This window comes from Harpegnathos saltator, unplaced genomic scaffold (assembly GCF_003227715.2).
Source record: "Harpegnathos saltator strain DR-91 unplaced genomic scaffold, Hsal_v8.6 scaffold536, whole genome shotgun sequence".
NCBI lineage: Eukaryota > Metazoa > Arthropoda > Insecta > Hymenoptera > Formicidae > Harpegnathos > Harpegnathos saltator.
This window is the reverse complement of record NW_020230356.1, coordinates 788,089-815,069: the sequence shown is the minus strand read 5'-3', so window position 1 is coordinate 815,069 and position 26,981 is coordinate 788,089. Positions and strand designations below refer to the sequence as shown.

The window sequence follows — 26,981 nt, the reverse complement described above, 5'->3', positions numbered from 1 at the left end:
TACGTTAATATTGATCATATAAGTACGGAACTCGAGTCTCATCAAGTAAAAAATTCGCTTCGTCGCATGTCCCATGCGAGAAGACACGGAAGGACGGATCCTGCCGCCTCGGAATCGAAACAGCCAGCGTCGTTGTTTGCCGTTCGCCGCGCGTGTTGCTACATCGAATGTAATTTTCCTTCTCTCGTCGAGCCGCCGAATCGTGGCGCTGGCTGTGCGTTCCCGATCTCTCGAGTATCCATTTCATTTAATCTTTGTCGCGCATCTCTCTTTTTTCTCTCTCTTTCACTCTCTCGAGGACGATGCGCCGCGGAGCAGTAGACTGCAAAGGAATTTTCTCGCTTGTCATAGAGAACACAGCAGCGACGGCAGTCGGCTGGCCCGGTGACTAACGCGCCTTTTGGTATCTTCCAGAGCTGCACGGAAGCTGCACCGAGCTCCTGGTACTCGAACAAGACCAACAGTCTGCGGCACAGCGACTCGTCCCTTTACCCGGACTCGTTGAATCAGGAGGAGACGTCGTCCGTCACCGGCTCCACGCGGGTGGAGTTCATGATCGGCTCGCCCACCAGGCGCTTCCGCACGAGCACCGCGTGGCCGCATCGCTATTTCGACAGCATCGACTCGGCGGTCACGGTGCCGGAGAGTCTGCTGACCGACGAGTTCCCGCCGCGGCGCGGCGAGGCCCTGGCCGAATGCGACTCGCTCGAGTGCCATCCGATTTCGAGCGAGGATTGAGCCAGGCCGGCGAGGAAGGCTGCTGTTGTGGCGCGTAGTTTCTCGCTGCCGCTTCTTTCTCAACGTACCGCGCTCACCACACATCGCTGACTTTGCGCATTCGCGCAGCCTTGTATCGACAAGTCATCGACGTACGCGAGAATGTATAAATGACTGATTTCTAATCGCGGGGATACCACGTCCGTCGGTACGTTGTCCGTTCGCTCGTCCGCTCGTCCGTTCGTTCGTCCGTATAGCAGGGATACACGCAACACGCTGACAGAATGGCACTCGGCATTCTCAGTGGACCTGTTATAGTGTGCCTTTCTTATCTCTTGGATTCCTTTAGTTTCTGCCTTTTTCTTTTCTTTATAGGATCATCTCTTACGATAGTCGAGAAGGGGGAAGATCGAACGGTGTTGGTCTTCAAGTCGAGATCTAACGGTATTTTCTCACGTGGAAATTATTTGCGGTTAAAATTTTTCGTGCATTTTTCCAACACCGCTGGAAGTTCATGAGAGAGAGAGAGGGGGTGAGGGAGAGACAGTCTTTGGCAGCCTGTTTTACTGCTTGATCTAAAGTAAAGCTGATGTATCGATTTACTTTCGCAAAAAAAAAAAATGTACATCGACCTATAACGAATACAACTGATGTAGTTGATAATAACGATCGCGGGAAGATGTTAGATTTATGATAGTTTCTGATTGGCAATACTGAGACGTAACTGAAATTACGAGATTCTGCGATATATCAATGTTTGTTTTTGATGTAAAAGCAGGTGTCATGCACTTGTACAGAGACCTATAGTTTGTAATTTGTGAAATTCGGAAATTACTTTACCGATTTTTTGAAGATGTTTTATATTTTCCTTTACGCATTTTTTGAAAATATTTTACAGCTGTCTCAGCTCTGAACGTATATGTGAAACTTTTCTTTTTATCGTGACGTATTAATTGCGATCAATTAAAAGAAATGAAATATTTTCTGGTGTCGCGTATCGGAAGAGCGAGTGAACATAAAGGTAGACTCGAATAATGCTCGCGCTAATTCGTCTTAATTCTTTCTGTCCCGCGACGTGCGTGAGCAGCGCCAAAATTTATTTGGTTTATTTGACCAACGTCAAGAATGAGTTTGTCAATCAAACTTTCCATTACTTGGTACACGTTCGGTGACGGTAATCTTTCTATGTATGTAGACGTCGTATCTTTATTTCATACTGCTATCCCTTTTCATTTCTCCCGATGAGATCTGTAATCCTTTTTACCGCTTTGAATGACGAAAAGAATATCGTTGGGGACCCGCACTCAGGGGAGATCCGAGCGAATCGTTAGCTCGCAGTAGCAGAGAGGATACTAGATAGCTCACATTCCATACGACGTCCAGCCGCAATTTTTTATTCCAACTAGCATTTGTATCTTCGATTTGAATCTGCGTTTGTGATCAATCGTTTTCTTATTTATTAATACGCTACGTGCGTGTATGTGTGTGTGTGTGTGTGTGTGTGTGTGTGTGTATGGGTGTGTGTATGTGTGAGAGAGAAACGCGTTGTAACAGTGTGGGTCGGATCCGTGCAGTCCGGCGAGTTCAGTTGACACGAGGAAGCGTCCAAGCGCCACCGTCCACCGGTGATGGGCGGAACGGAGAATACGCGCGAGTGCTGAGAAAACAAAAAAGGAAAGAACAAAAAAAACAGAAGAAAATAGGAAAAGAAATTCGAAAGACCCGTCGAAATCTCGTCGTATCCGCGGAGAATACATCTCGGGGGTGCACGCTGTCGCACTTTCTCTGTAATAATAACGACACATATCATACTTGACGTTAATCGCGAGAGCTCGTCAACGCAGGACGCAAAATATCTGCGAATCAATCGGCCGTGATATAGCAAACGTGACGTTCACCCTTCCCGTACGGAGAAGTTGAGCCTCGCCGGAGTCGCCGGTGATTCATTTTTCGGTATCAGTGCGACTTCGTGCGCGCGAAAGTGAAAGAGAGAGAGAGAGAGAGAGAGAGAGCGAGAGAGAGCGAGAGAGAGAGAGAGAGGAAGGAGGAGAGATCACTATTGTATTACATAGTTCCTCGCTTCAACCAATTCAATTATTTATAACTAACAATGACGATTGTGAACACTGATCGTAATCACAGACGGAGCCTGTGATCCTAGCTATAAAAGGAGCGTAACCGCGAAACATGTGATTAACATATGTAGTTTAAGGTGTAAAACCACAGGACTGACGGACTTTACTTATTATTTTTTAGCGCCTAAATGTTATTACGCGCGGCGAAACGAATGGGGACGGGAGGGAGGGAACCGACGTGCACTCGGTGATTTGTGCCCCTTTTTTCTTCCTTTTAGTTTGTCGAACTAACTAACTCGAGAGGGGCTCGTGGCGCCAGGAGAATGCTCAGATATTCTTATTACGTACAGCCGGTGGACTCTGGTGCCCGTATCGATATACGCGCTGCCGACTGGAGGCTATTATTTTTATACCTTTAATTACGAGCGTAAAATCGAGAAAGAGAGGAGATAGATAGAGAGAGAGAGAGAGAGAGAGAGAGAATGAGAGAGAGAGAGAGAGAGAGAGAGAGAGAGAATGAAAGAGAGAGCGAGAGAGAAAGAGCGCGTAAACCGGCTGCGGCGGTACGGCAGCCTCCCGATCGATGGTTAAAGCGCTATCATTGTATATTATACTTTATCTAGTTTAGATATATATCGTTATTACGAAATTATTATTTTACCGATACACCGACACACATTTGTACATAGATGACGTCGCGAATTATTTAAATAGCTCTAATGTAAATAAATTATCTATAACGAATCTGCGATAATGTGATCCGATTAATAAAATGCAATTACTTCAAGATCTTCACGTTATCAGCGTCCCAGTCATCAGTTCTGATACGATTTCCAAGAAGAGGATGTCGCTAGGAAAACTGCGCAGAGATATTAATCAATTCAGTGACAAGGACAGTGGGAAGCCAATTCACGTTTGCAGGCGCGTGATGTGATTTTCTTGGTATATATAAAATACTTGATTAACAGTACGTGAAAAGTCGCACAAACAGAAGAGAAATCTTTTCCGACCGCCTTTTCATTATTTTCAATGTTTATCATGCACGGAGATGTTTTAGAGTACGCGTTTGACATAAACTGGTGTTTGATGTAGTAAATTTTTGAAGATAATTTGTAGAAAGGATTTCAGCACAAAGATATGATTATTGAAAGAATGGCTTTACCGGAAGAAGGTATACTTTTGAGGAAATTACACTGCAATGTTATCCGACGTGATACGATCGGTATTTCTGCCACAGCATCAACTGTTGTATTTTAGCAAAGAAACAGTCGAATCTATTGAACTTTTTCAACAAAACGTGACAATGCGCTCGAATAAACGCATAAATCGATGGTTTCGTATTAATCTTATTGCAATCGCCCCGACAAAAAATTGAGGAATGCTTTCAGGGTTTCTATTGCGACGTTGGGAAAAAAAATTTAAGCCAAGGCTGGAACGTCATTTTTACTGACCGACGAAGGACAAGCCGGTGCCAGCGCTGAAATGTCATTTCCGGTTGAGAAAAACTACCGACGCGACAATGAAAAACCTCGCTCGTCGACGTGTCATTCTTTTGACGTTTTACTGAGCTGTCCGCAGAAACTCCAGTCGTTTGTTTCACATTTTCGTTTGTCGTTTTCTGTCACGCGATCACGGTATGATATGAGTAATGTTTAAATAATTTGTGCAGTTGAAACACGCCCGACCGCCAAGTACGCAGCTCGGCCATCAATTTGCACGAGAAAAAACGAAACAACATTGCGAATTTCGTCATTTTTCAGCGATAGTCGAGCGTACAGCGCGTTTTCCTTATTATTATTAGTAATTAGGAATAGCCGATGATTGGTCGGAGACAATCCGTTGTGAATTATGCATTCGGTATGTTCACGCGTCGCGCACGAAGCGACGTTTCGAGATTAACACGGTAGATGCGACGTTACGTAATAAATACGCAAGAAATTGCTTCTCCGTACGTTCGTCATTGTTGCACGGCAAGATTTATATTTCAGCGTGATAACAGTGGCGCACAATATAACAATCGCGTGGTTAATGTAGACGTGCAATTATCGAGATTCATTAAGACACACCGGACGTCTCGCATTATTTCGGTAGAATGCGCGCGACTATTAAATATACCACATACAAATGTGGTTTACATAAAAGATCCCGCGCGTTTTCCTCGAACTTGCTCGAAGACGAAATACCGAAGCCAGACGTGCCAGACTCTAGCTCGAGTTCTTTTTCCTTCTGTTTTTTTTTTTTTTTTCACCCAGTGCGGTTCCACTCGATACGGAGAATACTTCGTATCGAACGGCGATATTGTCCGAGTTGACAAGGAATAATCGCCGCTCGTCTGCGCAATCGGTCGCCCTTCGCGTTCCGCCGAACCGGGATCTCCCGATCCGCATCGTCCGTTAAACGATTTAGCGGAAAAACGTTAATGCCGCGTGGGTGTCGTGTAAACAGGTTGACCGGCAATTAATCGGCTGTCATCGGCCGGCGAACGTCGACAGGAGTCCGCGTGAGCGGCAGATCCGGATGCCTCGCATCGGTCGAGAAGATCTCACGGCGGCGGAGCGTTCGCGGAGTTCCAGGCGCGACCACGCGCGATATGATCGACAAGTGAGACGACGGCTCGCGAGGCCTCGTTTTGCGTTGAGACGTCTCGCCACATCGTATCTACATTCTCGATCGCACGATGACGCAGATCCCGGCTCCCGGCGAGGGGAAATCCGGATGGCGTCCATCAGGCTGACCGGCTGATCCAGCAGGACGAGTACGATCCCTTCGCCGATCGCCCGGCTGCACCTCTCACCACGTACGTGTCGTCTTTTCCTTTGACGCGAGGTGAAGGTCCCGATCAGTGACCAAGCGAGCCCACCGTGAAGATAAATTAATAAATTAATAATACATACGGAGGAAAACGTCCACTAGCAGATAGCGTCTTTTGCCGTCTTTTCGGCACCCTCGCTGGAACTTGAGCAGATACTAAGGGGATAAAAATAAATAAAGATAAATTAATAGATAATTGATAAATGAATAAGAAGTCTCCATATTCGTCGTGATATTTGGACACCTGGGCTTTTTACTGTGTCTTATTTTTCTCACTTGTGAGAAGACTTTAGCTTGTTCGCATTTTCTCGAAAATAGCTAAAGCGACATCTACTGATACGGCTTAACTTTGAAGAAGTAAACGAATAATTGCGCATATTCTATAAATAGACGGTCAAATTAACTGTCCGAAGTATCGGTGAGTAATAGCTCGAACTATTGCGTTAAAAATACCAGCTTGTATTGCAATAATTACTCCGGTCATATACATGTAGAAAATGTAACGTAATTATAAAACATTTGGAAAACGGTTATCAAACGGCATGTACTACCTAAGTACGACGTCGCAGTACCTATTTAATTTTATTCGAAAGTTGCTATAATCGAAAATATACAAAATTTCGATGAAGAACATGTTCAAGATAAACATAAAGCCGTGTCAGTTGATTTATTAAGGGAGGAATTACACGCGGAGCAAGCGCCGTTTTCAAGGCTATTTTTACGAACTTTTTTAACAGAAACGCTAGGATCATATGGACTTGAAATTTTCACAGTGTATTCATTAATGTTCAAAGTATAAAATAAATTTGTTACTATCTATATGAAAAGTATACATAAACCTTTAAACGCGTTTATCCGGAAACACCATTTTCTTAAACTGTCGACACGATTATGTAAAAAACTGGACCGAATAATTTGAAATTTTTACACAATATATAGTAGACATGTATGTATATATGTATGTATGTTTGTTTTTTTTTTTACGTAGACATATTTTTGTTTTAACTATAATTACAAATTGGATCGATTTTTGTGATTCACTAAAATTTATTTTATACTCTGAATATCAATGAATACACTGTGAAAATTTCAAGTCTATAGATCTTATCTTTTCTGTTAAAAAAATTCGTAAAAGTAGCCTTGAAAACGGCCTTCCGCGTGTAATTCCCCCCTTAAGGACCCTACCGGTCATGCAAACGGTCGCGAAATTAGGACATTCATCAGGTCGCTGACTGGGCGTTTTTCAAACTTTACGTCGTAAAGATCAATCGTCAGAGGTAATTCTTACTATTCGTCGCGAGAGTCACGTGCTCTACGATAATCTTGAAAAAAAGAAAAGAAAGAAAGAAACCTCAGAGAGACTTCACAGAGGCGCTCGATCGCGCCTAATCGCCCGACGTGTCGCGCTTTTATCAAAAGAGACATCAAAACAATTCCGAGCGAAGTATGTGAGAAAAATGCTTATCGGAATGCAGCCGGCGAAATCAGTTCGCCCGCGCGATTAGATACCGCCGTCGTCGATATCGCTGAACAAATGAGCAAGTCGCACTTATCGTTGGGAACCGTTGCAGGGACTTCGCCGCGTTCGTGCACCTGCTCAAGTGCGCGATCGGCACCGGCGTGCTCTTCCTGCCGCACGCGTTCAGAAGAACCGGCTACGCGATGTCCATGGTCTGCGGCGTCATCGTCGCCATGATATGCACTCATACGGCCGTTATCGTCGTACGTGATAACGTAGGAATAGCAGGATAACGATAAGCGCGCGTAGACAATAGCTGACACCGGCGCGCGAGCCGAAATTATACTCTCCGCAATTTTCAACAAATTAGTCTGTCCATCGCGAAACAACGATGACCTCATGACGAAGACAAGGAATGAAGGAAACAGCGCGACTCTACTTGCATCGACCGTGATCGCTCTCGTGACTCGATCGCTCGCCGGTGTCGACGGTGAAATAACGCGTAAACACGGCGGAGGCGAGAGAGAGAGAGAGAGAGAGAGAGAGAGAGAGAGAGGAGGGAAGGCCCCGATGCGTGTGGAAGTTGTATCCGAGTGCAGGTTTTCTTTCGGTGCGCAGGTGCAGTGCTCGCAGGTGTTATGCAGGCGTAACCGCGTGCCGATGCTGGATTTCGCCAAAACAGCGGAGTTCTCCTTCCAGGCGGGTCCGGAGAGGATTCGAAAGTACGCCAGGCCATTCGGCGTGCTTACCAACGTGATCATTTGCTTCGTGCACTTTCAGTCCGCCGTGATATATATATTGTACGTGGCCACGTCGTTTCAGCAGGTAACGACACACCGGAAACCGGAACAATTAGGCGACCTGCACACGGCTGGACGTGTACCGGCCGGCCGGTGATTTGTTTAGGCGAGACGTCGCGATGCGGTCGACGGTGTGTGATCCCCTGATCGATAAAACTGACGTTATTATATCGATCAAATTCCACGGATTCCACATAGATCGCACGGGAATTAATATCCAATGTCGCAATCGTGATGAAAATGGAGTAAAAGCCGTGACGGAAAGATTTCAAAGACAAAGAGTCTGAAGTCCTCCAGATAACACGAGCGATTCAGTCGAAGTAAAGTGAAGTGTACAATCGCGCGATTTTTGTCTGCTGCTTGTCTTTGTAATTGTAATTACAAGAAAGAGATAAGACGTTTTGCGAGCAATCGATACGGAGAAGTCGCGAGCGATCGTATTTTTTCGTAATGACGAAATCTTCGCTCTGTCGTCTCGATGATCGCGCTGATTTCACGAAATAAAAATAAAGGAAGCGGAGCGCTTCCTTTAGAACAGAGGAAAAGTACACAAGTACAATAGTCCAATGGTACAAATACAACGTACAGGCTATCTCTAAACTATTTTACCGGCAAACTTACACAAGACAGAGACTCTATGTTGAGAAAAATAAGTAAAAAGTCTCGGTAAACGCACGTCCACGAAAGCTTGGTTTTTGAGATACTGAGCCTTCAAAAGATGACAACAATGGAAGAACAACAAGCGGCGCGTGTCGCGATAAGCGGCTAGAGAATATCAATATAATACATTTCTTATCTTTTTCAAGATAATACTGTCAGTTTTGATAATTTCTGAATATTAAGCGTTAATCATTTTTGAAGATGATACTGTCAGTTTTGATCATTTCTGAATATTAAGCATTCAGTGTGACATTGGTGGTATATTATTATATTTGGTATTTTTATAACAGTATGCGTCTAGTTACATATTTGTATGTAGAACATTTAATAAAATATATTTTTTATCTGAGACTGCGACAGCTATATCTCAGAAACTAAGCGTTTCAGAACATATTAAAAAAGAAATATATATTTTTTTAAAAACATCTTTTAGAGTTACCACATATTAGAATCATTATATATTATTTTACCATCATTTTACGTATTATTTTACTTAGAGTTATTATATACTTCTGGTAACGTAGGAAATACTTTTACTAAAAACGTTGTTATAGTTTCAACCTTTAGTGTGAAAAACTAAAGGTTTACTGTATTGTGTTGTGGATTCACGGGTCGAAAATTTTTCACCTGAACTCTCATAGATTAATGCAGGATTAATGAGAGAATTTAGGAATTGGGGAATGAGAATTTAACTGATATAGAAACTGAAATCCTACCCTCTGAATTGCAAAACGCACGACTGGTCATTCGTAAATCCCCAAGAGGGGTTCTCGGTGCAGCTTAAATCAACAGAGGGTGTGATATAAACTTCAGAATACTAAATCAGCGTAAGATAGTCAAAACTGAGGTGAAAAGCAGGGTGAACATTTTCGAATCGGGTTGGGACTAAACGACAAAGCTCAGAACCACCCTTTTGGCGAACTTGCCCCTTTAACTCCGCGTCCCTTCCAGATGATCGAGTTTTTTTCGGGATTCGAGATGAACCCGCGAGTGTACATCGTGATTTCCTTCCCCCTCACCTGCGCCTTAGGCTTCGTACCGAGCCTCAAGTACCTCGCGCCCTTCTCCGTCGTCGGCACTCTCTTCCTGTGTCTGGGCATTTGCATCGCGTTCTACTACTTCCTCAGCGAGTTTCCCGACCCCAAGAGACTGAACGCCCTGACGGAGGTGTTACCTGTCCCCATGTATTGCGCCGTCTTCTTGTTCGCCCTGCACAATATGACTCTGTACCTGCCGTTGGAGAACACGATGAAGCATCCGGAGCACATGACGCGCCTGATCGTCGCCAGTACGTTGCTCAACACCGTCGTGTACCTGCTTTTCGGCTTCCTCGGCTACAACAAGTACCCGAATGCCTGCGACACGGTCATCAAGAACCTGCCGATGCAGGAGACGTAAGTGCATTCTGGAGATTTGTCTTGCGGATCGTTCAACTCGCTTTGCGCGTCTTAGTCGGGATGTTGTTGCTGTTTTAACATTTTTTAAGCGTCGCTCCATCCGACTGCTTGCGATTTATGGCCGGCGAGGTAGCGGTCCGACGCGGACTGTTCGCAAACATTTTTTGCGCAAACATCTGGAAGCGACGGACGTCGGAGTTTTCGGTGAAAATGGCTGAAAAATAGCAAATAAATCGTTATCGGAGACACGATCGGGTCGTATATCATCGTTCGACGATAGGCAAACACGGCGGGACTGTGTCGACTGTCTGCGTGTGATATAATTATGACGCCGATTATAACAGTGTAATCACGCGAATCTGCCAGCGAGATGTACGTACAGGATGTTTCAAAAAGAGTGACTCATATAATTATATTCTCCTCGTTAAAACAAACAAAACAGTTCCTGAAATTGGATTTGAATTGGAGACTTAACAACGAGTTAAAATTGAGAAAATTAATTCCAACGTTGACGCAATGCACACACAATAATACTTATTCAATCAATTATCGAATCAACACTTGTCTTTTATTTGAAAACAATTGTTCATTCAGCTCCGATTGTCAACAAACAGCAACAACCTTCGCAAGATGGACGTCGCACGATATGCGAATCCAGAATTGTATTGCTTCATACGGTAGACATTTTGAGCATTCCTTCATTCCCGTTTTCTTTTTAATTCATGAAATTTGTTTAAAAATATTATCGAAATTAATTCCCTCAATCTTGACTCTTGATAAATTGGAACTTTAATCATGATTGAGATCGCACGTTAAATATCCACTATTAGAGGTATCATTCGTTTGAACAATATTACAATTTAAGTTTAAGATTATAATAAACATTTCTTCCTCTAGGGGAGTTTGAAAAAAAAAAAATCTTGACTCGACTTTTATTCGCTGGAAAGTCGAGTCAAGATTTTTTTTTTCAAACTCCCCTAGAGGAAGAAATACCTCTAATAGTGAATATTTAACGTGTGATCTCAATCATGATTAAAGTTCCGATTTATCAAGAGTCAAGATTGAGGGAATTAATTAAGCGAAACTGTTTTGCTCGTCTTGATGAGCAAAAAAAATGCAATTACACGTCGACCCGCCCCTTTTGCAGCACTCTGTACACTTGACGCTCACGCGAATCACTACGCTTTCGGCATGCCTCGCTCGGCATGTCTCGTTTTGTGTATTCTGTACTTCGTGGTAGTCGCGCGAAGGTAAATGACGCGTGTGTCATGACGCGGATCCGGATAAATTAAACATGAGATCGGACGAAAGCAGAGCGAGAGGCAACGGACCGTGACGGAGGACAGACCGCGCGCAGACAGTTGTGCATATATAATCGCGGGAGAGTCAGCTGACCGCGTGAGCACGAAGGGCCTAAATGCCCCCCGACGCGAGACTAATTCGACGAGAACACCATTCGCGCGCTCCGCCCCATTGTCATGCCCATTGCGTCCTCCGGGACGCGATTATCGCCGGCGCGGCGGCGTCTCTTCTTTCGGAAGCGCCGGCGCTTTCGGAATATTTCCTGCGCAGTCCGTTGGACTTGGGACCTCGTGATCAATGTACACGACGGTCGTTATTAAGTCACTCAATTATCTAAAGGTAAACCCGAATGCCCTATATTTACTATGTACACACAAGAAGGGGTAGGTATCGGACGATCTCGTTATCGGACTTGTTCCCGTTCGCTTCAAATTGTCGTATCTATAATTCATTGGCTCTGAATTTATCGCGTGAAATCGATATTGTATGCCTCGCATTCCTCAGCTCTGACGTAACTCTAAGGCACACAGGCGATAGATTTTCACAATCTCGCTGCGACATTTGCGAGCACGACTGCGAGAGAATCTCTCGGGAACGTTTACACGTTTCACGCGCAGAGCGATTCACTTCTGCCGCCTCTTCTGGCCTTTCGCTCGCTTTTCTTCCTCTCGCGTTCTTCTTTGCGTTGTCCTCGTCGCGGTCGGAAACGTGCGCGCGATTATGTTGCATCATTAGAAAAAACTGATTGCCCTTGAGTTTGGGCCCTTATCTCGTGTAATCATCGCGAAGCTGCAATTGTTGCCGATGTTGCGATGTTGTCATTATCGTTATGCCTATCTCGAGATCTAGAATATTACTTTGCGATAATCTCTCCGATATCTCAAGTATCCGCATATCTCGCACAAAGGAACTCGCGGCCGGCTTCGTTTTACTGTAGCTGCTTTTATAATTTGCAGCTTGGCCCAAATAGTGAAGATAGCCATTTCCCTATCGGTGCTGTTTACTTTCGGCTTAGCCTACTACGTTCCGGTCAGCGTGCTGTGGCCGATGATTCGCGCGAGGATCGCCGCCGAGAACTTGCGACATCAGCGGATTTACGAGATATCGCTGCGATTAGGCGGCGTGGTAGCGTCCAGTAAGCATGTCGCGAAAACGAACGTTGAGCGTAAACTCCCCGGAAGAGACTCGATTGTCACATCTTTTTCTTTTTTTCCACGGCGATTGAAGAATAATTATTGAAGGATTAGAAGTTGTCCCGCCGCGGCCTGGAACTCTTTTGCATCTCTCGCTCGCTTGGCTCCGAAAAAAACACAGGCGAAAACGAGCATTAAATCGTGGCGCGCTGACCTTAACGGTAATCGCGTCGATTCGGTTCGGGGGGAAGGCACTTCTCCTCTGAGCGAATTAAATTTCCATCGAGTTGTATCAAGGATAATATGCGAACTATATACCCGGCGAGCGGAAAATTTGTTTGTTATTATTCACGCTTTGTGAAAATCCGAAGAAGCACCGCCGTTCCCTCTTCGGTTTGGATATTCCTATTTATGGCTGAGCAAAGTCGCGCGTAGATTCAAATCATCTCTGCTCATCACACGTCGTCGTGTGATTATCGTATATTATTTCCTTGATCATCCGTTTGGGGGTCCTCGAAGACTTCCGCTTTTTGTACCAAGAAATGTCTCAGGGGGACGTTGAATCGTCAGACTTTCAGATTCTCGCCGTTCTTCCCTTCGTCAACTCGATCGTTCTCGCTTTGGAATTCTACACGCGACACACGCGGTCACACGTGCAATTATTTTTTATCCGACCGGCTTTTCCTTCCTTCGGTGCGTCAGGATACAACGTAATAAAGTAGTCCGCACAACGCGCGATTGCGTCGACCTTCTCGGTTCGCAGCGCTCTTGGCCATCGCCGTGCCCCAAATGGTGCCTTTGCTGGGTCTGTTCGCCGCCTTGGGCATGTCCACGATGATGCTGCTGATCCCCATACTAATCGAGACGACGACCAAGTGGGCGGAAGCCACGAGGACATTGCTCGCGAAGAACGTCGTTATTTTCGTCGCGTGGCTGCTGATCTTGGTGCGATTCTCCCGCCAGGCGGAAATAATGGGAATAAGACGCGAGACGGAATTATATAATTGGAAGCTTCTTGGCAGCTCGATCGATCGGATTCGATTATCATGTTTCCCCGATCTGCTCGAAGGCTCTTGGATATTTCTGCATCCTTTTGCAAATACGGATCAGGCTGCCAGTGCCAGGCCGAAGCTTCCGCGGACATTTCTCAGGAGAACGTCAGCTCCTCGCGCTCTTCCGACCTTCCGCCGATCCTTTTTCCGCCACCTGACCGCTGGCTCACGTGCTTTAGATTACGTCACGCGGTCACAGTCGCGGTTCTCTTTTATCTGACGGATTGATCTTTCTTTTTCACACACGAATCAAGATTTAAGGTAATAATAAGTAGGACGGCACAATGCACAGCTTTTGCTCCGCAGATTTTCGGGACGGTCGAGAGCGCATGGTCGATCGTCAGGGAGTACAGCGGGACGAAGCAAGAAGAGTGCTGATCGGCTGATCGGCCCATCGAGTGGCTTTCGGAACAAAGTTATGAAGATACCGTTCGCCCGCATTGTTACATAACGGGCGCAGCTCGGGTCAAGCCTCACTGTCGAGGATGTGTGAGGAGTCGCAGACACGAAGTGCGCGTCACCGTCCACGTGGAAGAGCGTCCGCGCCGGAAGAGAGTCGAGGACGTAGCGGCAGAGCAAAACTTCCAAAGCGAACACCAAAGGGAGCAGGATGCCACACACCTGGAGATGCTCGCTCGTCTCCGCTCAGCGCGCGATTTCGCGTCGCGCGGAAGACGCGTCTCCTTCACACGCGTGCGTGAAAATCTCGTCGCCTCGCGCGCTCGCGCGCGAGAGGATGTCGTTTCGACTTTCGCGCGATATCGATCTCCGGCAGTCGAATAAAAGGGAAAGTCGAGAATCGGCCTCAGTGACATTTACGCGCGCGCTTTTCTCGCGCCTAATGCTTGAAATCAGCGCGCGGCAGCCGTTCCGAACTCACCGGTTGGACCCTCAATTTCCGCCAAGATTGGAATGCGACGCTTGCGACATTTCGCGCGCGTGCGCGCGCGCGCGCGGGACGGGGAAGGAGAGGAACGAGGGACACCTTCAATTTCCCTCGACCAGAGTGAGTGCCTTACATAATCGCGGCACGACGCAGTTACGCCGCTCGACGTGAAAACAAGAGCAGCGGAGCCCACAATGATCGGGCAGCATGCAGCCGCGACGGCTCACGGAGGTGGGAGGCCACATCGTGTGCCTTCGCAAGGGAACCAAGCGAGAGAGAGAGAGAGAGAGAGAGAGAGAGAGAGAGAGAGAGAGAGAGAGAGAGAGAGAGAGAAAGGGGGGAAGGAGAGAGACGGCGAGCGAGCGCGCCCCGCGAACGGAAGAAGACGAGGATAAGGTGAAAGGGATCGCTCGAGGTGCAGAGGCGCGAATCGAGCTGATCGCAGTCGAATAGCCGAGTGCGTCCCTACGTGCGGCCGACGAATTCGCTGGGTATCTCTCCGACCGGGGAACGCAGGTGTCGGCGAACTGTGCGCGACGCTATACGGGCGTGAAGTCGCGCGCGCGCGCGCGCGTTTTGGCGTCCCGATTACGCGCGCGAGTGCCGTCGGCTTCATCAGCGGAGCGGCGTGATTGAATGGAACGTGCGCGCGCGGATAACGGCCTAGAGAAACGGGAGAATTGGGTGAAGGGAAATAGCGTGCACGCGCGTGTGAAAGCGAGCGATCTCGCGTACTCTCTCGCGTCGACAGGATGCGCCGGCCGAGACGCCTTGACTTGTCGAAAAGATCTGATCTTTGAGCGCTTTCTTCTTCTTTTCTCTCTCTCTCTCTCTCTCTCTCTCTCCCTCCCTTTCTTCCTTCCCCCCTCCCCTAACCCTTCCGTTCTCTTTGGAGATAATGTAGATAACGTCCACGCGATTTAATTACGATTACGAGCTGATGGCCAACGAGTTGCTCCTGTTTCCTGTTTCATTCCGCTCGGCTCATAGGCGTCCTTCTGGAGTGGTCGATTCGCAAAAGTTGCTTCTACGGACTCCCGCGTTTGCGGAAACGCGATTGCGAGACGTGTGTGTACCTTAAACAAGATTATTCTAATGCGAGTTTACGCTCTCACACACGCACACACACACACGTGTACACAAGTACGCGTAGTTTATCAGTCTTGCCCGTTACATAATTGTCCGATCGCGCGCGAAAATGTTACGTTTCGGCGGCGAGGCTCGATTATGTCCGCGTGATTTGGATTAATTCAGACGGCACTGTTCCCCTTTAAATTGTGCCGATCGTTCCACGAGTTCCAAAAGGATAGTTCACCCGGCCAGTGCCAACGCCGCCGGTGAGAGCGATATCAGTTCGCTCGATTGCGAGGATGCCGAGTGCCCGCCGTATCTACGGATATTGATAATTGAATTGATCGAAATTATACAATCAATCTCTGCAACAGATCATTTATCGCGCTTACTCTCCGGAGTAACGTCCAATCGAGCGTATTGCCGCCACTATCTGCTCCCTCTCCCTCTCTTTTCCTCTCCCTCTCCCTCTCCTTCTCTCTCTCTCTCTCTCTCTCTCTCTCTCTCTTTCTCGCTCCGCTGCGCTATGCTTGCACACGCGAGGAAGCTACTTCTCTGCTCGGTAGTCACTCACGTGTATTGACTGTCCGTATATATACCTGGCCACCGTCGAAGGAACTTGCCCAGTCGCGTGCCGCCTGTCGTCGTTCCATGTTAATTTCATTGCCTTCGTTCCATTACATCGTTGTCTCTCCCTCGCTCCCTCACCCCTGCTCATCCTGCGGTGTGTCGCGATAAGATTATCGAGGATGTGCGCACACCATCAAGTGGGGATCGTAACACGATAGAGAGAGAGAGAGAGAGAGAGAGAGAGAGAGAGAGGGCAGTTTGGCACCTCCGAAAAATAATCAACGAGGCTCTCACTACTCATCAACTCCTGCAACAACATCTTTCGATAACGCAGAAAGGCAGAGGGGTGAAGGTGTTCTCATCATCCCGCGACAAAAGAGAAAAGAAGCCGAAAAGAAGGCGTAGTTTTCGTGGCTGACGCGAGGTCACCCGCCCGCGAGAAATTAGGACCTTGGTATCCGTCGAAGTGTCGGAACACGGCGCGCCGTCGTCGTCGTCGTCGATGAACTTCTCGTGACAGTATCCGCGGAAGAGTCAGTTCTCGCCGCTGAAGTCGGTATTTTTCACGGTGCAGCGCCGGAGCCGCTTTCCATCGTCGCCGGAGTGAAATCCATCCGACGCTCGTCACGTTGGCTCGATCTTCGGGACCTCGAGGAGGCGATTCGCACGCGACGTAAATCCACGACGTCGATAAGAAACGATGGTGAGCCTTTAATCGGCCCCGGAGGATATCGTCCGCGGTCATTGTTCTCCCACCCCCGCCTCTCCGAGTCGCGAGTTTAGACGCGATCTGACGTAGTTGAAGTCCGCGTTTCACCGGGGATTGTTTGGCGAAAAATATCCGGCTGATCGCTTTATAATCCGCCAAGATGATAAGTCCTTATCTCTCTACGATATAAATGTAGCCTTTGAGAAAAAAAAAAAAAAAACAGGCAGGGCACGAGGATTCGAGTGGGACTCGCGCGCGCGACCCGCAGCAGAACACGTGCAGCGGCATTCTGCGCTCCGTAAGAACGGCGGGAAGAAACGAAGAGAGGAGGATTTTGGACAGACGAAAAGTGAAGTTTAACGACGGTATACGGAACTCGCATCTGCCGAGGAGAGAGAGAAAGAGAGAAAGAAAGAAAGAGGGAAAGGAAGGGAGGGACAGAGAGAAAGACGATGTAAGTGGAGAGTACTAGGTGTGTTCTCTTCGAAAGGTGTCGTCGAAACGAAAAAACAATCGACTTTCGTAGATCGAACGTGTCTTCCTGCGTCCAAATCTTCCGACAGAGAAGTAAGTACAAGTTGAACACGTGTTTTATTTCACATTTACGACACGTACGCTCTAAAGTGTTTTCTGATAGTGAAACGTGTTACTTAATACGCCCCACGAGCACTCAAGGTCTCGCAAAAGCTCCTAGCTTGTTTAGCGAGGAGTGCCTTTATCTTGGCGAGGTATATGGCGTCGTTACATGTACATTATCGATAAGCATTTTAGCAATGAGCGAAAGAAGTTGACGTAAGGGAGTTTTGTGCGAGCGTGAATTTTGCCAATTTATCCGTGTAAATGTGATTAAACAAGTGAGCGTCTCGTCCGTCGGTGATGTCGGCAGCATTTATTTAAGATACACAGAAATCTGTCGGCTTTCGATAATAATCAGTGATTTAACTTCTAACAAATTTGGATCGAATAAATTCACTTAAAACTAAAAAAATGACTGTCTGTCTTTCTTCTTTTATCAAAGTTGTATCTCGAGTTGAATCGCAAGGGAGGAGAGGAAACGGCTCGACATGCCGGCCTGAATATTATTCAGCTGAAAATCGACCCTGAATTCAGTGAAAAACTTGACCCCCAAATTCCAGATCCGCCACGCATGCGGCATGCGTTGAAAGTCGTGTGTCTATTATCGTGTTGTCTACTACATTCGCACAAATATCAAGTGCTATTTGCCGAAGGATTAAACGGCGCATGCTGGTTGAGTGCAATTAATCCTTCCGGGAGTGCGTCTCCGTATCACGGCGGGGATCAGATGGATTTCGCGGATTCACAGCGCGGGAGTATTGTGCGATAACAATTTCTCCCTCGGTCGCCGCCAAAAGATTATTCGAGGCTTAACGTGACCTGACTCAATGCCTCGAGCATGCTTTTGCAGTAACATAAATGATGAATCGTTGATCTGATAAAAATGTCTGCTGAGTCCAAGATAATTACGGCCGCGACCGAGTGTGTAAACTTGTAAACATTGCTATGGACTTATCAAACATCAAATATCTCAGCTGTCGTCGATTCAGAAGCGGTTTTTGTACTCGACGAGCATCGGTCTCGCGACCGATGCAAGGCGACTCGAGAGATATTTCTCACCGCTTGTTATGTCATACACGCGACGCAGATATGAATATTACATCAGTTATTATATCGATTTATGTTATTTAAGGCTGCGTCGCGCGAGTTACAATTACACGTTTCGTACGGAGACGCTAAAATAATACGAACGTAACGAATCTCCGCGCCGAGTGAACGCTGAATTCAATTTTCGACGTTCAGTCTTGTCTCCTCCCCCCCCCCCCCCCCCCATCCCCGGATACACTTCACGGAAATTTGCGACATTATCGACGGTTTCTTTGTGTAATTAGTCCTAAGCTGTGAAAGTTAGAAAGTCCTGACTTTCAGGTACGATATTCAGCCGCTCGCCAGCAAAAATAATACTCTTTATAAGATTAGGACGCAACGTTAGACAATGATCGTCTATCTATAAGTTTGAAACGGTCATTACGCAAAATTAAGCCCGAAACATCAAAGAACACGAGACTTTATTTGCAACAAATTAACTTGGAGAATTAACTTGGAGATAATGTACATACATCGAGAGATTCAATCGACAAAAGTAAATTATCACCTAATAGCATCTTTCTCGCGCGCGAGTCCTGCTGCTCGCAATAAGATTTATTGTTTTCCTTTCAACTCGAACTTTGATTCAATACTTATCTTCGCGGCTCTTCTGCGAAACCAATCTATCTTGCTTAGAGAACTTCACTCTGTGTCGATTGATTTACGAGTCTCGATGATTTACACAATCGAGCTTGACAAAATTCACTCACGCTTTTGTCATTGTTATATCTCGGAACGTAGCGTATCGGAACGTGTCGATAAAGAGTCATGCGGTATTAATTTGCCTCATCGTGCAATGTGACGTCTCTTTTCTTCTCTCTCTCTCTCTCTCTCTCTCTCTCTCTCTCTCTCTCCCTCCCTCCCTCCCTCTTTCTCTCTCTCTCTCTCTCTCTCTCTCTCTCTCTCTTGTCGTCGATATTTGTACGACTTGTAATTTATCTTCAAACAAAGTCGCGATAGCTCCTCGACTCGATCTTTTAATAGCCTTCAAGCGCCGAGACAAATCATACATCAATTTTCGACTACTCATACGTTTTGAATAGATATGCATTTTTCGCGCGCGATCGCCGTTATAGATTCTACTATCGAGTCATCCGGTATCGATCCAGGTCCGATCCCACTTCGGTAAATTACAGTCGTTAATTATAGATTTTCCTATTAATAAATTTTTCCTATTATAAGAGATAATATTCGCTTTTCTCGGTATCGTCCTTTACGCGCTCTCGTCGCATCGGAATATATATGAGGCGCGCGAGCCCAGCTGCGCGAGTGTCGTTCGCGCGACACTGAAATCTCGTATGTGTAGCGCGTATTCCCTCGAACAATCAAGGATCCTCCGAGGATCCGTAATTATATATTCAAGTCCATTTGTCACATACGAGCAACGAGAGGTCGCAGATGGGGCTCGCTCGTGTGCGACTCCGGGGCGTTTTAACCTGCCTCGCTTTTACGTAAAATGGCGAAAGCAGATTAAGGATCGCTCGTTATGGCTGGCTGCGATGTTGAGCGCAACGGCTCTCTTGCACAACGCTTGTTTTTTCTGCATCTTGATTTTATTCGCCATTAATTCGCGAATCTCAGCGAGATCGCCCGGGTTTGGCCGTAATCCGCGAAAAATTTTCATCATCGCTCGCCGAAACAAACGTGCGGCGTGTTCGCCCTTTATCGGCGAATAAAAGAGAAACTTTGGAGGAAATTGGTCAAGGCGAGAGACGTCGCTTTATTACACTCACACTTATCACGCACGCTTCGCGTTTGTGTGTGTATCTTTTTGCGTGGAATCGGTACCTTTTTGCGTGGGACTTGAGCGGATAATTTTCCGTATGCTTTCAGCGAATCGCTGCTTGCCACCTTTGCGCATTTATATTTCATTATTCTCACTGACTAATTCTCGTATCTCGACGATGACGATAAAAGCGATAACCAGTAGCGGAGTTTTGCAATGTTGCGCTTTTTGTAACTCATGCAACGTCCTGCTCGGATAAAGTCCACGCGCATTTAGAACCGTCTTTTTATCCGTGTTCTTCGGAATTCTTTCGTCGCGTATTATTTACGCCGCGTATTAATATTGTACTGGAGGAAGACGGGTGGACATTTGACTCAAGCATTGAGGCCGATGATTTAAGATTCTGTTGCACATTCAACGAAAGTTAATCTAATCGGGGAGTCCACGCGGGGGGTCCCTTTTGGATCTGCATTTCTTTTTTTTCTATCAGACGCAAGAGGATTCAGGATATTAATCACTTTGACTTTAACATTGGTTTTATCTCCCGCGGCAGAACGAACGTCAATTCTTGAATTTTATCGGTTGCCATCTACGTACGTTTTTAGCATGTTAATGTAAAAATGTATTCACTAAAGCAACGGTTCGAATTAGCATAATAGATAAGATGTAGTTGACGCGCAACTTAACGTTCCTTCAGACAACGGAGTCGCGGTGGCTATATTTCAGAAACGTTAGTGCTCTCGTTACTCTCGGTACACAAAGTTGTCTCGGCGAGACATTGGGCCGACTCGTGCGTGAAAAATCACGGTTAATCGTCAGCTGTTGCTGAAGATCGAGGGGATGCTTAATAAGCAACCGGTGACTTAATGTTTGGACTAGTGTGTCCTCCTTACTATCGAGTTCTCCTGTTTGACGCACCAGCTCATGCTTGGTAATTAATAAATTGTTTGACGTTTTATATTTACGATAACACACGTGACGAAGCCTTTTCTTTTTAAATAATAAAACTTGACTCGATAACGCTTATCAGATGTATCTTCATTCTATTTGTCTAACATCGTTTAATGTTCGATAAAGCAACCGATTGATACGACCGTTGGGAAAACGACCGATATTGATGATAGATGCAACGAAGATTCGTTATGTCTAGACATGTAGGGAGAAGGGAGAAGGGAGAAGAAGTCTGAGAGTTGTTTATATTATTCATTCCATCCGACGAGTTTCGCTCGATTAAGGTGTCACTAACAGTCAATACAACAATATTCCCGCACTATGACTCAATTGTTTTTAAGACGCAATTTCTCAACGGGTTTAACGTGGAAGTGTCTTTTCTCTCTTTTACAGTAAGATCGCCATGGGTCGAGTGGAGGACGAGCAGGCGGCCAACGGCAATCCCATGAAGGAATTTAGCAGCAGGTACTTTCGCCATACGTCCAATACCCGGAGTTTTTTTATCGTGCGACGACCCGGGACAATAATACACAAACATCGGTCATAATTTCGTTGGGCGCATCGCGCGGCGAGAAAACATTCTTATATATCAGTGACGCGTGAAGATGTCGCCGAAATCATATTCACGATATCAGCCATCGCGACCGATATTAGTGATTAATACGCGCGAAATCGATCTTTAATGGATAGCAGCGTCATCGGTCACGATGGGACGTCGAACGCACAGATAATGCGACTTTCGTATACATAGAGTCTGCAAAAGTAATCTTTATTGGTTGAGGACTGATTGCGAGCGATAAGCGTGGAATGCGATTATGCCGCGCTCGCATGTAGAATGTTGTGTAAGCGGGTTTTCCCTCCGGCATTCTCTACCAGTTATCTTGATTTTCGTCTACATTGTTGTCGAATAATGCAATACACGCGACGAGATATATCGCCGAGATACAAGTCACGCACGATATCCAGTTGTGTATTTTTTTATTACATCCAACATGTTGTTCGCGTAAGTGAGAAAAGTGATGAAAGCGCGAAAAACTTACAGGATTCAATTTGATTCAGCAGGCCGACGTTTTCTCTGTAGATTATCAAGCTTCCTTTTTCGGCGTCTTTTCGTCACTATATGTAAACGTGTGCCGTGTTATATTTTGGAATCTTTGCGACAACTTGACTTGAACATTCAATAATTTATTCGCGCATTTTCAGTACGAAGATAGCTCCGACGATTGGCGAATATCGGGAGAAGGATGAACTGTACGATCCTTTTGAGCATCGCGATAAGCAGGATACGACCTCGTAAGTTGCGTTTTAGAATTATCGTCGTTGCCAGCGTATATTGTTCCTCATATCATTGGCGGGAAGCTATTTAATAATTTTTCCAAGTGTCTCCATACGATTGCAAACATCATCGCGAGTGTAAAAATTGCGTGTGTCTCTGATTTCACGGTGAACGAATACGATTCATTTTCCAAACGTTGCGTTTCCACAACTCGTGCTTTCATAACCCGCATTTTGTTTCTCGAATCTTGCAGTTGCTCTTCAACTTTCTTTAAACCAAGCTGTTCATGAGAAACCAAACTAAACGGTCATGTCCACGAAGCAGTACTGCAATCATTTCTGAGCCAGCGTTACAAACAAATTAGAAAAAGATACAACACAATCGGAAGCCCAATCGTCCAAGTTTTCACAACGACAGAGTCAACTTCGTCAACTTGACTTAACGCGTATTAATTGATCGATTCATCTCCACGCGCGTCACGGGGTCACTCGTGAGCGCGAATTGAGGCGTTCGCTTCACCATCGATCGTGGATTTAACCATCGATTCGCGTCTTCGTGGACGCTTCGTGCAGCTCTCGTAACACGTCACATTCCACACGTCGCGTTTCAGGGATCTGGGCGCCCTGGCGCATCTCCTGAAATCCTCCCTAGGGACCGGCATTCTAGCCATGCCGAACGCAGTGAGGAACGGCGGGCTGCTGTTCGGCGGAATCGGCACGATCATAATCAGCTTCATCTGCGCCCACTGCGTACATATTTTGGTGCGCACGTCCCACGTACTCTGCCGACGCACCAAGACGCCGAAGATGAATTACGCCGAGACGGCGTACGCGGCCTTCCTCTGCGGACCCAAGCGGGTCAGGCCGTGGGCTAACGCCAGCAAGATATTCGTCAACGCGGCGTTATGCGCGACCTACGTGGGTGGCGCGTGTGTCTACGTCGTGTTCATTGCCACGTCCATTCGGCAGGTACACCTTGCATAATTCATGACCGCGATATTTATCCTAATTGAGACGCCATGGCGCGTGTCGGTGGTACACTTTTGTCTCCCTCGACTGTGACCTCTTCCGCAAGGTCTCCCTAGCGAAACGACCAAGTTTCTCGCCCTACTTTAGAGAGAACGTTTTTATTATATTAATCTTGTCGCGATACTCGCTTTCGTTGTTTATGATATTAATGAATTTTGCGACACATTCGCTGTTGACGCTGGCGAGAGTGCGCGAAATATAAAAAGATATAATAAAGAGCGGGGAGAAAAATAGCTTGTCGATCGGGAATCGTGTCTCCGATAACCTTGCTCGCGTTCTTTCTTCGTGAAGAAGCGCGCGCGCATCGGTCTCTCCTTGCTCTCTCCCTTCGAAACTGTGCCGCGACGTCGCCCCGAGCCCTTCCATAAGGCCATGGCCGGGTCCTCCTTGTCAGCGCTTGTCGTTTTCTCTCCTCAGGTCGCGAGTTTCCACACCAGGACCAACATAGACATACGCATGTACATCCTCGCGCTGATCCCGGCACTGGTGCTGCTGGGTCAAGTGCGCAATCTCAAGTACATGGTGCCGTTCTCGATGTTGGCCAACATGTGCATGATGAGCGGCTTCGCGATCACGCTGTACTACGTCTTCAGCAACGTCCAGCCGATCAGCAGCGTCAAGCTATTCTCCTCGGCGGAGCAGCTGCCACGTTTCTTCGCGACTGTGATATTCGCCATCGAAGGTATCGGCGTTGTAAGTTCCACGTTGCCAATGCACTTACGCGCCGCACGTTCTCTCTATCCTCGTTCCTACCCTGTTTGTATTTTCTTCCACCTCAACTTCCCTCTGACGTGCTTTCCAAGTTGTCGCCAACCTAAACTTAAACCTTGCACGCCAACCTCGCCAACCGCAGGTGATGCCCGTGGAGAACAACATGCGGAACCCGCAGCACTTCTTGGGCTGTCCTAGTGTGCTCAACATCACCATGTCGATCGTGGGATGCCTGTACGCCGTGTTGGGAGTGTTCGGCTACCTCAGCTACGGGGAGAAGACGGAAGCCAGCGTCACGTTGAACTTACCCACGGATCAGCCGTAAGTAGATGGTCTCTCCTTCGCCGGGAATAGCGGCGGACTTGATAGCACAACTTGATGGCACAACCTAAGCAGGCATCTAAGCAGGGCTTAGATTTTTACTGAGCACTAGGATCTTTTGGTCACGCGTTCTTACGTCAACGTATTCATATACATGATGACCGCTGATTATTCAAGAGAACGGCAACGAGATGCCTCGATTGTTATTCGAAAGCGGATTCTACAACATAAGACGTGAAATCATATGTTGAGAAGGCCAGTAGCATTTGACGAATCACAAGCGTGCAGGCACGATACCGTGTAACCGAGAAATCCTAGTTGATCCTATGCCTGACGAATGTTAAGACCACCATGCTAGTTGCGTACATCGGTCATGACGCGGTAGACTGACGGAGAACAATGTTTCAGTCTGGGCGAGTCGGTGAAGATCCTCATTGCCGTGGCCGTGCTCTTCACTTACGGGCTGCAGTTCTTCGTGCCGCTCGAGATCATGGCTAATGCCATAAAGCCCATGATCAGCCACAAGTACCAGCCCATAAGCGAGACAATAATGAGGATATGCATGGTCATGTTAACAGGTAAAACGCCCTCTCATCCATGCACCAAGGCGCCCTACGTAGAGCAGAAGCTTCTAAAAGGCGATTGGAACAGGGAGAGGACTAGATGGAAAATAGACTAAAGTGAAGAGAGAAGTAGGACATTTTCAAACGTTTTTCAGACACGGACACGGAGAAATGTCCGCTACCTCAAGTTATTCTCCGCCCTTTTCGATCGAGTTGCAGAACAGCGTGCGTTTCAGTCGTGCCGTCGCGCTCAGCGAGAGCCAAGCACTGCTCTCCTCCAACCTTTCCCGATTGCGCTTTTTCAGCGTGACCTTTAGCTTCAGCTCCTCTCCATCGTCGCGCACGGCAGTAACGGAAGTCGCGAGGTCTTCCATTGCTCCTCTCTTCTTTCTACCGACGTTATGCGAACGGCATCGCGAACGAATGCACGATTGGCGAGACGGAGAAACCGCTATTAAACGATCATGATGAATCACGCGCCGGTAGGAGGTCGGTCGGAGACCCGACGCGAGCCGATTGAACGGTGTCACCCACTTACTCCGCGGGCGTATACGTGTGAAGCGCCTTTTTATTACCGAATGCACACCGGGAAAGAAAGGAATCGCCTGGCGTGTCTGTCTACGTCCCGCGGCTCGGGTCAGTTCTTTCGCTCGGTACAATGGCTACGGCCCAGTTAAAGCCGCTTGAAGTCCGATTGAATTTCTAGTGATTATTTCGTTCGTACGAGCAAACATCCTCCGGCCATTGCGTTTGCTACTCGAGGACGACTCGCGTTTGCTGCTCGACAGCTCTCGTAGGTAGCGGTGAATACACACACACACACACACACACACACACACACACTTCTCTCTTCTCAAATTTCTACAATGTTTCGCAAAAGTTTCTCCTCAAGTACTTCGCGCGCTTTACGTATCTTCCTTATCTCCCGCTTCTCCTCCTCACCGTTACGACCATAATTTTCTATTCGGCCGGAAGATTTATACGCACCACTGTATCTTTTGTAGTGATCATTGCGCTGCTGGTACCCGACTTGGACCCGTTTATCTCTCTAGTCGGCGCAGTATTCTTCTCCGTCCTAGGCATCAGTATTCCAGCCATCGTCGAGACCGTCTCGTGCTGGGAGAGCCATTTGGGCACGTTGAAGTGGCGACTATGGAAGAACTGCTTGCTAGTATTATTCTCGTTATTAGCCTTGATATTGGGCACGTGGGTCTCAGTCTTAGATATAATAAATCTTTATAAGTAAAATATATAAATAATCGCTAAGTACTTTTTTCTGCGGCGTCTTTCTTCAAACTATCACACACACACACACGCGCGCGCGCGGGAGAATTCACTCTCCGGACAGCTCGGACTGAGTATCGACGAATGAGCCATTTTTAATGAGACATTTTTAATGAAGCAATTAGCTAAAATCGTGAACCCCAAATAATACACGAATTAATTACGCGATGCTTCCCCGCCGTGTCAGACCGACGATAACTGCCTTTTTATCTTTCATTTGTATCCCGTGCGGGAAAATAGTAATCAGAATAACAGAGCTTCCGATCACCGATCCGAAACTCAACGTAAAAAATGTAACAAGTACGTTAATTAATCGCTAAATAGGATACGCATGTGCTACGAAATGCAATGCCATCTGGTCTGCAATATGTACAAAGTGTATCAAGACGCGGGCATTTTCTGTCGGAGCTATACGAGTGTTGAAGATTTCAAGAACAGAAGAAGAAGCTTGAAGAAGAAATAAGAAGCTTGAAGTAACTCGTTCATTCAAACATTTTCATACTTCAGACACGATCTCGAGTTTAAAGCACGCCGCGCTCTTGCGCGTCGAATTTTTCAATTTAAACAAAATTTACCTCGTCGATCGACGTGAGCGAAAAATGGTCGCTGCGTGATCGCGATGAAAAATGATGGAGACGCGTGAGTAAGTCGACAGGTTGTGGATCAGCTTTCGTATCAAGTCGCGCTCTTTTGTGGGCATCAATCAACGACTCTGTCACCTCGTGAATGAACAGGTCCGAAGAGTTGAGTTTCTCGTCTGGATTCAGAACACGCGCGCAATACAGTAAATCAGGATCGGTGTGCAGGAAATGCGGCT

At 46.8% G+C, this 26,981-nt stretch overlaps 3 protein-coding genes across 4 annotated transcripts in view; all 3 read left to right on the top strand.

Annotated features, from left to right (window-relative positions):
- The window catches only part of jvl (javelin-like), an 83,378-nt gene extending 79,799 nt beyond the window's left edge, over positions 1 to 3,579 (top strand). The window contains exon 5 of the mRNA XM_025303200.1: positions 415 to 3,579. Within this exon, the coding sequence (XP_025158985.1) occupies positions 415 to 738 (324 nt within the window). The 3' untranslated portion in view covers positions 739 to 3,579. The remainder of the gene's footprint in view (positions 1 to 414) is intronic.
- On the top strand, positions 3,565 to 14,078 carry LOC105188131 (proton-coupled amino acid transporter-like protein pathetic). The gene is made up of 7 exons (XM_025303196.1): positions 3,565 to 3,705; positions 7,143 to 7,325; positions 7,681 to 7,887; positions 9,474 to 9,916; positions 12,178 to 12,356; positions 13,118 to 13,299; positions 13,713 to 14,078. Exons 1-7 carry the CDS (start codon positions 3,565 to 3,567, stop codon positions 13,782 to 13,784), a joined length of 1,407 nt encoding a protein of 468 aa, XP_025158981.1. The 3' UTR covers positions 13,785 to 14,078.
- A 1,781-nt stretch (positions 14,079 to 15,859) lies between these two features.
- Positions 15,860 to 26,141, top strand: LOC105188068 (proton-coupled amino acid transporter-like protein pathetic). Of its 2 annotated transcripts, none has more exons than XM_011149328.3 (8): positions 15,860 to 17,209; positions 21,375 to 21,446; positions 22,185 to 22,274; positions 22,868 to 23,225; positions 23,703 to 23,978; positions 24,139 to 24,317; positions 24,726 to 24,895; positions 25,885 to 26,141. In XM_011149328.3, the coding sequence occupies exons 2-8, from the start codon at positions 21,385 to 21,387 to the stop codon at positions 26,124 to 26,126; spliced, it is 1,377 nt and encodes a 458-aa protein (XP_011147630.1). In that variant the 5' UTR covers positions 15,860 to 17,209; positions 21,375 to 21,384; the 3' UTR covers positions 26,127 to 26,141. The 2 variants fall into 2 exon arrangements, with proteins under 2 accessions (XP_011147630.1, XP_011147620.1); XM_011149318.2 differs by lacking the exon at positions 15,860 to 17,209 and adding an exon at positions 20,787 to 20,961.
- Positions 26,142 to 26,981: the final 840 nt, after the last annotated feature.

Bases quoted from the DNA above. Each gene is read 5' to 3' on its own strand.
- LOC105188068 (XM_011149318.2), top strand. From the start codon at position 20,897: ATGTTTGGACTAGTGTGTCCTCCTTACTATCGAGTTCTCCTGTTTGAC. The intron at 23,979-24,138 runs GTAAGTTCCACG...CGCCAACCGCAG, and splicing joins CCATCGAAGGTATCGGCGTT to GTGATGCCCGTGGAGAACAA. The intron at 24,896-25,884 runs GTAAAACGCCCT...TATCTTTTGTAG, and splicing joins ATGCATGGTCATGTTAACAG to TGATCATTGCGCTGCTGGTA.
- LOC105188131 (XM_025303196.1), top strand. From the start codon at position 3,565: ATGCAATTACTTCAAGATCTTCACGTTATCAGCGTCCCAGTCATCAGT. The intron at 7,326-7,680 runs GTACGTGATAAC...TTCGGTGCGCAG, and splicing joins CTCATACGGCCGTTATCGTC to GTGCAGTGCTCGCAGGTGTT. The intron at 13,300-13,712 runs GTGCGATTCTCC...TTTGCTCCGCAG, and splicing joins TCGCGTGGCTGCTGATCTTG to ATTTTCGGGACGGTCGAGAG.